The sequence below is a fragment of the Balaenoptera acutorostrata genome, chromosome X (genome assembly GCF_949987535.1).
Source record: "Balaenoptera acutorostrata chromosome X, mBalAcu1.1, whole genome shotgun sequence".
NCBI classification, from domain to species: Eukaryota; Metazoa; Chordata; class Mammalia; order Artiodactyla; family Balaenopteridae; genus Balaenoptera; species Balaenoptera acutorostrata.
This window is the reverse complement of record NC_080085.1, coordinates 112,947,798-112,960,904: the sequence shown is the minus strand read 5'-3', so window position 1 is coordinate 112,960,904 and position 13,107 is coordinate 112,947,798. Positions and strand designations below refer to the sequence as shown.

The following is a 13,107-nucleotide window of genomic DNA, read 5'->3' as shown; positions in this document are numbered from 1 at the left end:
TTTTTGTTTTTTTTTTTAAATAGTGGCAAGGAGTTGTCTGAGACTTAAAAAAAAATTCACCCTGTCTGGTCTTTTGCTTACAGCTCCAGAAGGAGAGCCAGTTCCTGAAGTCAGGGTACCAAGTCACATTCCATTCCTGCTCATCGGTGGAGGCACTGCTGCTTTTGCTGCAGCCAGATCCATCCGGGCTCGGGATCCTGGGGCCAGGGTAAGGCACATACTGTCTTGCTTGGCATGGAGGGTGCGGTCTGCAAGCACTTAGCCAATGTGAACGCTTTATTTGCCTCTTAAATGACTTGGCTCTGATAAGTATCATTGTTTTGTGTCTAAAGGTACTAATCGTATCTGAAGATCCTGAGCTGCCATACATGAGACCTCCTCTTTCAAAAGAACTGTGGTTTTCAGATGATCCAAATGTCACAAAGACACTGCGATTCAAACAATGGAATGGGAAAGAGAGGAGGTCTGTTGACTTATGTAAAATGGGTCCGACCAGCAACTTCAGCTAAGCACAAAGAGTAGGTCAGGATTTTGCATGAACCGCATGTAGTGAGTAGGACAGATGACTTGGCTGCACACTGGAGTCCGCTGTGGTACACACTTGGTATAGCTTATAGGCAACAACAGGCTATAGTGGCAAGAGTCCTGGATTCTGTTAACCAGATCTACCAACAACCGAAGATGTAATGTTGGCCTCTGAAGCACTAATGCTCCTGTTTCCAGGACCTTTGTGTTAGACGTCTCTAGTGAAGAGCAGCTCAGCCTGTGTTGTCACTTCTTCACACCTGCCTAGGCATGTCCCATAAAAGCAAAAAAAAAAAGAAACTGTTCAGTGGCACTTCCTTGGATGCCCTAGGAGGCACTCAGAATTGGGGGTATATAGTGGGAACACTGTAAGGAAGAACCTCTATTAAAATGTTTGCATGAGAGACTTGGAAATACAAGTCAAGAAGCCCTTTCCTTTTAAAAGACTCCTTGGATCTCCTGAGTCCAGTACCGTGTTCTTTGGGTATCAATTTTTTTTCTCATTAGTGGATCCCTTTGACACTGCACTAAATTTTATAAATCTACCTGCCTCCCTCACTCGTATTATCATGTCCTTTTCTCAGGCAGGATGCATACTTCCAGTTATGTTATCCATCCCTTAATTAATATTTCATGGTTACTGTCTACTGTTTGAGGCAAAATCGTCTCAGGAGCTAGACCTAGTTGTCCATTGACCAGTGCCATTCTGGACAGCTCGTTTGGGTGGATGTGCATACCAGCTCCTTGGACACTCTTCGTGTTCTAACTTTGAAAGGAACCTAAATCCAGAGCAGGGTTTCTCGACCTCGGCACTATTGACCTTTAAGGTTGGATAATTCTTTGTTTTGGGGGCCTTGTCTGTGCATCGTAGGATGTTTAACAGCATCCCTGGCCTCTACCCACTAGATACCAGAAGCATCCTCCCCCAAAGCTATTATAGCGAAGAATGTATCCAGACATTGTCAAATGTCCCTGATAGGCAAAACTGCTCCCAGTTGAGACTCACTAGTGTAAAACACCTCTGTATAAGTAAGTCGCGACCAAGATTTAGTGGCCTTGGAGACTTACTTTAGAAAATGTTCCTAAAAGTTTTCCATGGTGGAAGCAATTTTACTAAAGCTCTGGGGAAGTTGATAGCAGTTCCAGGTACTTATAACATTTTTTCCCTTTTCTCCATACAGCATATATTTCCAGCCACCTTCTTTCTATGTCTCTGCTCAGGAGCTGCCTCACATTGAGAATGGTGGTGTGGCCGTCCTCACTGGGAAGAAGGTGAGCTAGTAGGCTGCTTCCTTTGTGGGAAGAAGGTGAGCTAGTAGGCTGCTTCCTTTGTCAGGCTCCACCTATCTGCCCATGTGGGCAGCGAACATGGTGACTTGTATTCCCACTACCATTTACGTCTGTCCTGCCATTGTGGTTCATCAAAGAAAGATCAAGTCATTTTAGGTTTAATATTGCCAGTCTACACTAATTAGTGTGTCTTCCTGGGGAAAGCACTAGTCTCAAGCCTAGAATAGCAGGCTAGCTAAACTTTCCCGGGGAAGTCAAATCACTGGGGACCATGACTCTGAAGCTGTTCCTTTTTCTGATTTGCTCCTCTGCCTTCTTCTTCCTGTTTTTCCACACTAACATTTCTTTGGGATTATTGATGGCAAGACATTGACAAATGTATATTATTCAGGATAGTAAAATGATTCAGGCATGACATCAGCATGGAAAATATTGTTAGACTTTACAAAGTTGAGTGCCTGCATACTGGGGGCAGTTACTGGAGGGCATTTAGGGTCCAGGGAGGGTTTTGTTTTGTTGTGTTATGTTTTGTTTCTGTTAACAAGAGGGAGGTCTAGAGTGTGTTTGTAAACTAATGGCAATGTTCCAGTAGAGAGGGAAGGGTTATCAGAAGGAGCAAAGCCCAGAGTAGATGGGATCCAGAGCACAAGTGGAGGCATTGACCTTTGATAGGGATAGGTCCACTTCTCCTGTAAGGGGATGTTAGGCAGAGAAGGTGGATATGGGTTTGTGGATAAGCTGGTAAGAAGACCTTATGTATTAAGTATCACCTATGGGTAAATAGCACACAGGCCCTGCCCTCCAGGGGCTAACAGTATTAGGCAGAAACATGAACAGATAATCATAACACAGCTTTGGAGTAAGAAAGAAATTCAGTATACTGTGGGAATTATTGGGAAGTGTGCCCAGTATAATGATGGTTTCAGGAAAGGCTTGCTGGAGAAGGCAGTCTTACAGAATGAGAAGTCTTAGGGAATGAAGAGGCATTCACCAGATTAGAGAAAAGTGAAAAACATTCAAGTAAAAAAGAATAGCATAAGCAAAGGCACAAGGGTATGAAAAAGCATGTTTGGTGCAGGGGAACACAAGCAGCTAGGTACCGATAGAGCAGAAAGTTAAGGAGTGGCAGGAGATGAAACTGAGAAGTTGTGCAGGGTCTGGTCGTCGAGAGCTCTGTTGTGTGAAAGAGCTTGAGTTTTATCCCATTGGCACTGAGGAGCTGTTGAGTTTTAAACAAGGATATAAAACAGTTGGATTGAATTTTAAGTAATCACTCGGTTGGCTGTGAGGAAGATGGTCTTCAGGGGAACAAGATTAGAGAGAAACCATTTCGAAGACGATTATAATAATCCAGGTGAGAGATGATGGGAGCCAAAATTAGGGCAGTAGTGGTGGTGGTGGTGGTGGTGATGATGATGATGATGAAGAAGATGAAGTAAGTATAGTTTTTTTAAGTGCTTTACGTGTATTACATAATTTTACCCTCACAATAATCTTATGAAGTAGGTACTATTATTACTTTCATTTTATAGAGAAAGAAATTGAGATGAAAAAGAGGTTAAGTAACTTGCTCAAGATCACATAGTTAATAAGTGGTGGAGACAGAATTTGAGCCCAGATCTCTCTGAATGGAGAATTCTGATTCCAGAGCCCAAGCTCTTAATTACATCATTGTATAGCTTCCTAACAGAAAGGTGGTGAAGAGCAGGGAACAGACTGACGGCGTAAAGGCAAACTTGGTAGGGCGTGGTGGCAACTGATTGGAGGCAGAACATGAGGGAGAGGGGGAGGCAAAGATGACTTTCTGATTTCCAGCTTGTGTGGTAGATGGTGGTACACCTCCAGCTGAGAGAGACATTGCAAGAGGAAGACCTAGTTTAAGGGGGACATAAAATTTCATTTTGGACTGTTAAGTATTAAATGGAATATCTGTGTGGATATGTCCTAAGGGCAGTTGGACACATGACTATAATGTTCAGAGGAGGGTTCTGGGCTCAGATACAGATTTGGGAATCATCCACATGTGAGTAGGATTTGAAACCATGAGAGTAGTTGAGGCCTCCCGTGGAGAACTGAGGTAGTCAGAAAAGGAGTGAGGCAAAGATGGAACCCTGAGGAACCCAAATTTCAGGAAACAGGTTTAAGAAAAAGTGTCCAAAAAGGAGACTAGGAAAGAAGTACTAAAAGCATAGGATGAGGAGAACCCAGGGCAGGGGCCAAGGTTGGAGTTTCAAGAAGCAGGATGTGATCCATAGTATTACCGCAGCAAAGGAATCTGCTAAAAAAAGAATCATAAAATGACCCATTACATTTAGGTGTTCAGATATCATTGTGAAGTTAGAAAAGAGGATAAACTTCTCTTTCAGAAAGTTTAAATGACAAAACGGAGATGACATTGGACAAAAGCTTGAGGAGGACATAGAATCAAAGGTGGGACATTTAGGATGGGACAGACTTAAACATGTCAATGGGCTGAGGGGTAAGATGTCAGGAGAGAGATGGGGGAATGAGCAGGTGACTAATAGGGGAATGTTCTGGGAGAGAAAGAAAGGGATGGGGGTCAGGCATAGAAACAGAACAGAAAGGCCACCTCATCCCAGAAGCTGGAAGAAAGGAAGTAAAGTTTTTATTTGGGCGTTGGGAGGTGGGAATCCGTACGGGAAGCTGAGGAAGATCACATCTGATGGCTTTACTTGTTTTTGCAATAAACTAGGACACCAGGTGGTTATCTGAGAGTGAGCAGTTTGAGGGTTGAGTACAGGGGTTGGATTGAAGAGGGATCTTACCCAGGACAAATCAAAGGCGGCTAAGGAGGCTGCGCACCCATCCAATCTCAGTTTATGTCGTTGCCCACCCCCACCCCCCACCCCGGAAAACTCGATTGAGTGCACCTGTCATATGTTTCTAGCGCTACCTGTACTGTCCTTCTTAGAGCATTTCTCACTCGATTTTTCACTCTTGATTGTAGTACTTGTTAAATTGTCTGTCTTGGCTACTACACTCTGAAGGCAGGAAGGTATCTGTTTTTCTCAACATTGTGTCTCCAGCACTTACCACAGTGCCTGACACATACTAGGTGCTTAATAAATATGTCTTGAATGAATGATCTCACTGCTCATAAGGAGTAGAGCAGAGCCAGGAACCCCAGTCTCTCTGACTGCAAAGCTCAAGCTTTTCACCCTAAGGAGCAGGGTGCAAGGAAATTAGGGATGTTGGCAAGAGCACAGTTTGGATGATCTACTATGGGCCCAGATTAGTTGGAATGGAACAGCCCACTGGGTAAATGGAGAAAATCAAAAGCAAGGATAGGTGACGGTGGAACCGAGAGAAAGCTGGAAGGATGGAAAATTGTGACCAAAGAGTGAGATGTTTGAAGTATAAGTTTAAGAGATAGGATTCTAGATGTGGCTCAGAGGAGAAGTATAAGCCAGCTGCCAAGGACTTCAGTGAATGAGGAGTGACCAGGAGGAGGCTGGATAACACTGATTTGTAGGGATATATGTCGGTGTCCTTCAGAGGGGATGATAGTACAAGAATAACTTGGAACCACCAGCAGCCAACACCCTCTCCTTGTGATGGGGAGGAGTGTGGGTGAGTGAGCAGTCTCTATGTATGAGCTTTCCTGGGGGCGGGGGGAGCGGGCTCAGTTTTAGTGAAAGCTAGAAGTTGGAGAAAGCATCCTGCAAAGCTGTTGAGGATGTAGGAGAGTTGTTAACAAGGAAGTAAGGGTCCCAAAGAGCCAGGCAGAAAAGTCTGTCCCTGTTCTCCATTTCCACAAATTGGGCAGGAACTTTGGGACAGTAGGGACTTAACTCTAATGTTGGCTGCTTAGGAAATTATGACTACTTGAAGAAACTGGGTACCAGAAACTGTAGTGCCAGTGATTACCTAGAAATGGTTTCTTAAGGATCACCTTAGGTCAAGAACTAACTCTTCTCATTGGGCTGATGGGTACAGGGTTCCTTTTGGGGGTGATGGAAATGTTCCAGAATTATATAGTGGTGATGGTTGCACAACCTTGTGAATATACTAAAACCCACTGAATTGTACACTTTAAAATGGTGAATTTTATGTTGTATATCTCAGTAAAAAATTTTAAAGCCAATTTATATCTTTCTGTTTGTGTATGTGTTTGACTGGACCAGGTAGTACAGCTGGATGTGAGAGGCAATGTGGCGAAACTTAATGATGGCTCTCAAATAACCTATGAAAAGTGCTTGATTGCAACAGGTGAGTATTTCTGGAGATGGCTTTATTCCCTGATACAGCTCATTCAAGTTTTAGTATAAAGGCATTACTTAATCTTAAGAAAACTGAAACCCAGACTCTGAAGTGGGTGTCTTCTCTTGGTGCAAAGCTTGGCTGACTACAAGCATCTGATCAGTTGCCCCTCTGGATTATCCGTATTGTTCCTTCTGGTAAAGGCATGATGGATGGGTATTGCAGAGGACTGCCTTTCTTTTTTCTCTCCCTGCTTAGCCTTTGCCTTCTGCCCTCTGCCCTGTGTCCTGAAAGTGATATAACCTCATGGCTTCATTGCCAGTTCCAATCAGAAATCAAGAGAGGAGAAGGATGCAGTTGCTTAAACAAACGTAGCCGTGCTTTCTGGTGAATCCTCATGAAAAAGTAGAAGAGAACGGGAGCAAAAAGTGAGGGCTTCTGGCCATCTACGGGAATGGTGGGCCCTTTGAAGAGAGACTCTCAAATCTGCTTTTCAAAGGAAATTGATTAAAGCCCACTGTGGGGCGAGTGGAGGGAAAACAAAGCCTTGTGTCCTGTTGATGCCGCTGTGACACCAGCAGCACACACCACAGCACCACCTTTGTGGGGGGATTGTTTGGGCTAGCTCCTGCTCGTTGGGCTAAAGGATTTTTCTCCTCTTATTTCCAGGAGGCACTCCAAGAAGTCTGTCTGCCATTGATAGGGCTGGAGCAGAGGTGAAGAGTAGAACAACACTTTTCAGAAAGGTAATTGTCAGCTTTAGTGCTTTCGTTGTGGCGGTTTTGAAGAGGTAGCACAATCTTGTGGTCCCCAAGTACCCACCCGGGAATTGGGAGATTGAAGTTCTAACTATGGCTCTTCTACAGGCTTGTTATCTGGCCTTGAGCAAGTCACTTCCTCTCTCTGCACCTCAGATACCTCACTCAAGGGTTTTGAGCTCCTAGGAGAAAAACAGATTTAGCGTTTTTTATTGCTTGCTATATAGTTCCTTCGATTGCCCTTCCATAGTTGTTTTTTCCTGATGCATTTGAGTCGTTGGAACTCCTTATAGCCTCTCGGCATTTTTCACTGCAAGTGCTATTGTGGAGACTTTAGGGAGAAAAGTTAAGAGTACCTAAGTGAAAAAGGAAGCGGGGGTTTGCTTCTTAACACCATGGTTTACTTATGAAAACTGCTGAAAATTTTCAGCCACCGCTATGGGTACCGGAAAAGGTTTGTACTGTCCTTTAAGTTCTTGATACAACAAGGTTTGTCAACCTTGGCACTATGGGCATTTTGGGTCGTATAACCATTTGTTGTGAGGGGCTGTCCTGTGCATTGTAGGGTGTTCAGCGGCGTCCCTGGACTCTACCCGCTAGCTTCAACTAGTATCTCACCACTCTAGTCGTGACAGCCAAAAATGTCTCCAGACATTGCCAGATGTCCCCTGGGGGAGGGGGAGTATATCTGCCCCCCGTTGAGAACCACTGTTATTAGAAAGAATGTTACATTGGAGAAAGAAATTTACATCAATAAAATAGAGGCTATAATTGAGCCACTTTATACAAGGAGAAGATTTTATGTGCAAATTACTGTTGTCAAAGATTTAGCGAAAATATTTCCTGGTATTATCATCCTCTGCCCCTTTGGGAAATCAGTGGACTAAACTTGTGTGATCCTGCAGATTGGAGACTTTAGAACCTTAGAGAAGATTTCCCGGGAAGTCAAGTCGATTACAATTATCGGTGGGGGCTTCCTTGGTAGCGAACTGGCCTGTGCTCTTGGCAGAAAGGGTGAGTATTGGGGAGTGACCTCGATTTTCTTTCTCTGGTCTTATATCACATGCTTTTCAGAGATGCATTTACCAGGATCAGTAGAAAGAGTTTGATTAAGGTTTACATGGTGAAAAACTAATCACTGAGCTTAGCTCTGATGAGGGATGCCTTAGTGATCGAAAAGCTGTCATCTGAGCAGCTGAGCAGTGCTGCTTTTTTTCCTTTTTCCTTTCCTCTCGCCTCTAGGCCAGGACTCCTTAGAAATAAAATATTAAGGAAAGTGAGTTATTAAGATGGTAGGGACAATGTAGACTACAGAACTGTATGTATCTTTGAACTGCTGCTCCCTGTAAAAGTCAAAGGCTTCTTTCAGATACATGATGGTTCCCAGCTTGACAGATCTGTGAGTTCCAGTTTGAATGTTTCATGGCAACCATTTTTTTCTTAATGTTATTTTTCAGCTGTGTGAAATCAGGGCATCTTCTCGGGAGGGTGCTTACTATTCAGAGCTTGCAAGGCACTTGTGTAAGCCTAAGTATAAGTGCACTGAGTTCACAGTATGTAGTTGAATCCAGGGACAAGTTCTGGCATCTGTTGTATTTGCCTTGTGGATGTCCTTGTGCCCTAGTGCCCCACAAATGGGCGCTCTGGCCTGGGCCGCGGCATTGCCCTGTGTGCAGTAGATGGCTGCCTGTGGCTCCTTTACTTCTCTTCCTGTCTTCTAGGATTGACTTTTGCCTCCACTATACCTACTCTGTTTCTTCTTCCCAGCTCGAGCCTCGGGCACAGAAGTGATTCAGCTCTTCCCTGAGAAAGGAAATATGGGAAAGATCCTCCCCGAATACCTCAGCAACTGGACCATGGAAAAAGTCAGGCAAGGTAGAGACACTCTTTCCATATGCTCCCACTCTTGCCTTGAGTGAGGACTAAGGCAAAATTTGCTTCTTTGGGAACCCCCTGTCCATAAGCCTTACCAGCTGCCCTATGAAAAGTTTCCACCATCCTCCTGTCAGCCAGCTTCATGTAGGTGTTCTGAATCTGACACACCAGATTCCTGGAAGTGCTGGAAGTGAACTGTGGGCGTGGGTGCCTGTGGCTCTCCAAGGCTGCCTACGTACTAATGATTACTCTCGTCAGCTTCTCTGGTTGTCATGAAGGTGGTAGGCTCACAGGCTCAGCCTCAGGTCTCGTTTGCCTTTACAGAGGGGGTTAAGGTGCTGCCCAGTGCTATTGTGCAATCAGTTGGAGTCAGCGGTGGCAGGTTACTCATCAAGCTGAAAGATGGCCGGAAGGTAAGGAGGGGAAGACAGGCTGCCAGAACACCTTCCAAGCCTGCTCTGCCCTTTCCTCGTTCTTACTCCTTCATTTGATACCAGTAGATTAGTTGTCTTGGCAGTCACCATTAACCTGTCATAATTTTCTTAATGAACTGTCTTTTGCTAAAAGAAGAATGATGAGAGCCAGAGTAGCCGCCTGGGAACCATTTCCCATAGCCTCTTCCTATGTGTATCACAGATTTTTGAGACCTTCCTAGGGCGGCAGATTTCTGTTCAGATGGTAGGGGGTATGTATATGTGGAGGGGTGGCACTTTATGAAATGGAACTTAAAGTCTTTTGACCAGAGTTACCCGATGATTTTTTTTGTAAAGCCCCGATTTTTTGTGATTTTTTGTGACTGTGATTTATAGTCGCTGGGTTCATAGGCATACGAGGAAACTGTAATAATTGACTGAATTCTTTTTGTCCTCAGGTAGAAACTGACCACATAGTGGCAGCCGTGGGCCTGGAGCCCAATGTTGAGTTGGCCAAGACTGGCGGACTGGAGATAGACTCTGATTTTGGTGGCTTCCGGGTAAATGCAGAGCTCCAGGCCCGCTCTAACATCTGGGTGGTAAGTATGCGATGACAGCCTGACCAGTCACGGTGCCTTGGTCCCGGCCTGGGAGCAGGTCTGCCCGGTGGTGTGCGAAGGCTCAGCAGCAGCCCACCCAAATAGGGTCAGCGTGTTTGGAAGCTGAGGGTGGAGAGCAGAAACTTGTGAACTGCTTGGTTTACGAGATCAGGTCTGGCCTCACACTGCAGGCTCATGGAAAAGGAAATGAACAGTGTGCGTGCCCACAGGAGTAGGTCTCTCCTGGTTCCACTGTTGGCAGCAGCCATCAGCATGACCCTGGCGGGCGTGTGCGCAGCTTTCACACTGATCTGCTATTCCCTTGCCTGAACACGAGTCCAGGGAATGGAGGATGAGGCAGTTTTATAACATTCTCTGGAAAGGAAAATTACTCCATTTTCATTTTCCTTGAGTACTATTTTTAGCTGTTTTTAAAAATCTGTTATGACACAAACAAGACTATAGTATGTAGGAACCATGAGGTAATTTCCCTATTGTTAGATCATTACAAGTGTATTGTGTTTGATTATGGACTCTGCAACTGAGGACATAGGAACTTTGCAGGGTGTTTTTCCCGTAAAGATTTTTTTTTTAAAGTTACAGTGTACTGGATTTTTAAAAATTGTTATAAAAGCAATACACGCTCAGTATGAAAAACACAGGCAAAAAGGAGAAAGGGACATTCCCCTGCAGCAACCACTGATGTTTAGGTGTAGTTTCTTCCCTCCATTTTCTCGCGCATAGTTTTTTTCTTTGTTGTAGACAGTCATGGCGAGCATACTACGTATAAACATTTGTATTTTCTTTTTCACTTAACATTCGAGTGTAAGTTTTTTCCACATTGCTTCAGATTCCATAAACAGTGTAACGACTGTATAATATTTCATTAGGTGGATTTCAGAGTTTATCTCGCCATTGCTCACATGTTGGATTTTTAGGTTGCTTTGGGGGTGTCTGAATAGCCACAAAGATGAACAAAGGGTGAGAGAGCTCCCATACCACATCCTTTGTGAAGCTGGCCTTGTTCACCTCCAGCCGGGGGTTCTCTCTCTGCTTGAAACACTGAGCTCACTCACTGCGCACCTCTGGCATGGTACACCATAGTGAGGAAGAGTGCCGCGCCTTCCTCAACTCACTTATACACTCCTCGTGGGCAAGGTCTGTGTCAGGCGTGTCTCTGCAGCCCAGACAGTATAATGCTTTGTACAGAGTAAGTATTCTGTAAATACTTGCTGAATGAATGAATGAATAGTGAATGACCAAAAAACTTTTATCTTGGAAAAGATGTCTAGGTAAGAGGCAGTCACATCTAAAAACTGGATTCCACACAGGAAAGAATATTCTGCAAATCATGGTTATTAAATATCCTGTTTCTGCTGAGGGCAGAATGAGAAGAAATAGGTGTAAGCTGGAGCATGGAAGATTAAGGTTAGCTTTGTGGAAGCATAGAATGGTTTTTGTGAAAATGGAAGCTCAACTGTTTTTGATAGTGTAGGTATGATTCTGGCCTGTGGTTGGAAATCATTAGTTAACATCACAAGCATTTTTTGAGCCCCAAAAGTGTATGTTCTGTCCTTAACTTGCTTTTTTATCATGTGCTCATGTAATGTATTTGTCTCCAAAGGCAGGAGATGCTGCATGTTTCTACGATATAAAGTTGGGTAGGAGGCGGGTGGAGCACCATGATCACGCTGTTGTGAGCGGAAGATTGGCTGGAGAAAATATGACTGGAGCTGCTAAGCCGTACTGGCATCAGTCAATGTTCTGGTAATAGTTTTGTGCCTTGAGGACTCAATTGGTTAGAACACAGAATTAATGGAACCAGAGTTATATGCTTTGGTTTCCTGGTGGGCCAGTTAGCTTCATACAGAGGGTGAAAAAATTCCGTCTCGTGTCCACACAGCCTACCCCCGAGCCATCTTCTGGTAAAAGGGTTCCATCTGACATAAGTTAGACTAGGTGAATGAATGGAAATGGCATCAGCACTTCTGCTAAAATAGCTCAGAGTTAGAGCTACAGTAGGTAGTACAAAAGTGTGCTCTTAGATACAGACAGCAGTATATTTTATTTGCTCTTTGCTGCTAATTCTACTGAGCCCAACCTACTGACAGAAAAGGCAGCTCACTCATATGTAACCCTTAAGATCAGCAACTCAGAGTCAGACGTATATAGGCAGCTCTCTGGATAGTAGAAAGTTAACAATGGACATTCTTGAATACTGGAGCTGCCCCTGTTTGGCCCACTGTCATCTTGTTGATTTGAAAGATGGGGTACATAAAACTTCAAGGTTTCAGAAGCCTCTAAGCAGTTTCTGTTGGGGAAATTCTCAGCTGATGGGAGTACATTTTAAGATGATCACACACAGTTTCATGAGTGGGCAGCAAAAAACATATAACAGATGGGTTTCAGGGTCAACACGTGTAAGATAATGCAGTTAGGAAAAAAAGTAGTTTGTAGCTATACAATTATCAGTTAGGTTCCAGGAACAGAATCCAAGAAGTCATTGTAGACTGTTCCCTGAAGACACCAGTCCAGTGAGCTTCTGTGGCCAAGAAGATAACAAAATGTAGAGCACCAGAAACAAAACAGCTCAAGTAGCTTGGATGATTACAAAACCATAGTGTGTCTGTGCCACAAGTATTCTGTGAAGTTCCTAGCATATTAAAAACAGCATGATGATGATAGGAAAAGTTTCCAAGAAGAACAATGAAAATAAAATGACCAAGTGAGTGAAGGTGCCACTTTATAGAAAGCACTTCAGCCTTGAAAATTGAAGGCTAAGAGGAAGTATTGTCAGTTATTAGAACCACAAAATATCCCAGATTCTGGATTCCATAAATATGGAGCACTCTTTAAAGTTTCAAAAAGGCAGTTTTAAAAAGAGTAAAGGAAGGTAGTGAATAGTAAATGTGGGGAACCCACCCCCACCAAATGTGATATGGTAAAAATTAAATGATTAAATTTAAGAAAGTATAGATCATTGTATGGATCTGTGATATGCATAGTGGCTTGTTAGGAAAATAAAACCTGTTTGGAATAATTGTGCTTTCTCACAATCGTCCCCAGATGTCCTAGCAGGCGACAGATCAGTTTGGCGTTTCTCTTGCTGTGGCACATACCAATTTCTTTGGTTGGCATAAAAGTGTGGTGCCTTAGAGGAAGCGTTCTACCGCACCATCCTTTACAGTCCTTTGACAGAACACCCTCTTCTCTCTCCTTCCTTAGGAGTGACTTGGGCCCCGATGTTGGCTATGAAGCTATTGGTCTTGTGGACAGTAGTTTGCCCACAGTCGGCGTTTTTGCAAAAGCAACCGCACAAGACAACCCCAAATCTGCCACAGAGCAGTCAGGTAAGGAAGCCCAACCACTTCTCTTGGAAGAGTGTTGAGAAACCATGGTCCAAATCCTCCTGAACAAGGGGTATCT

General features: G+C 44.0%; 1 protein-coding gene across 1 annotated transcript in view; it reads left to right on the top strand.

Annotated features, from left to right (window-relative positions):
* Positions 1–13,107, top strand: part of AIFM1 (apoptosis inducing factor mitochondria associated 1) — a 28,667-nt gene that overhangs the window by 12,947 nt on the left and 2,613 nt on the right. Inside the window, exons 4-14 of the mRNA XM_057537853.1 lie at positions 84–208; positions 333–463; positions 1,707–1,797; positions 5,961–6,045; positions 6,706–6,782; positions 7,700–7,808; positions 8,562–8,669; positions 8,994–9,082; positions 9,541–9,681; positions 11,306–11,448; positions 12,907–13,031. Coding sequence (XP_057393836.1) covers positions 84–208; positions 333–463; positions 1,707–1,797; positions 5,961–6,045; positions 6,706–6,782; positions 7,700–7,808; positions 8,562–8,669; positions 8,994–9,082; positions 9,541–9,681; positions 11,306–11,448; positions 12,907–13,031 — 1,224 coding nt within the window. The remainder of the gene's footprint in view (positions 1–83; positions 209–332; positions 464–1,706; positions 1,798–5,960; positions 6,046–6,705; positions 6,783–7,699; positions 7,809–8,561; positions 8,670–8,993; positions 9,083–9,540; positions 9,682–11,305; positions 11,449–12,906; positions 13,032–13,107) is intronic.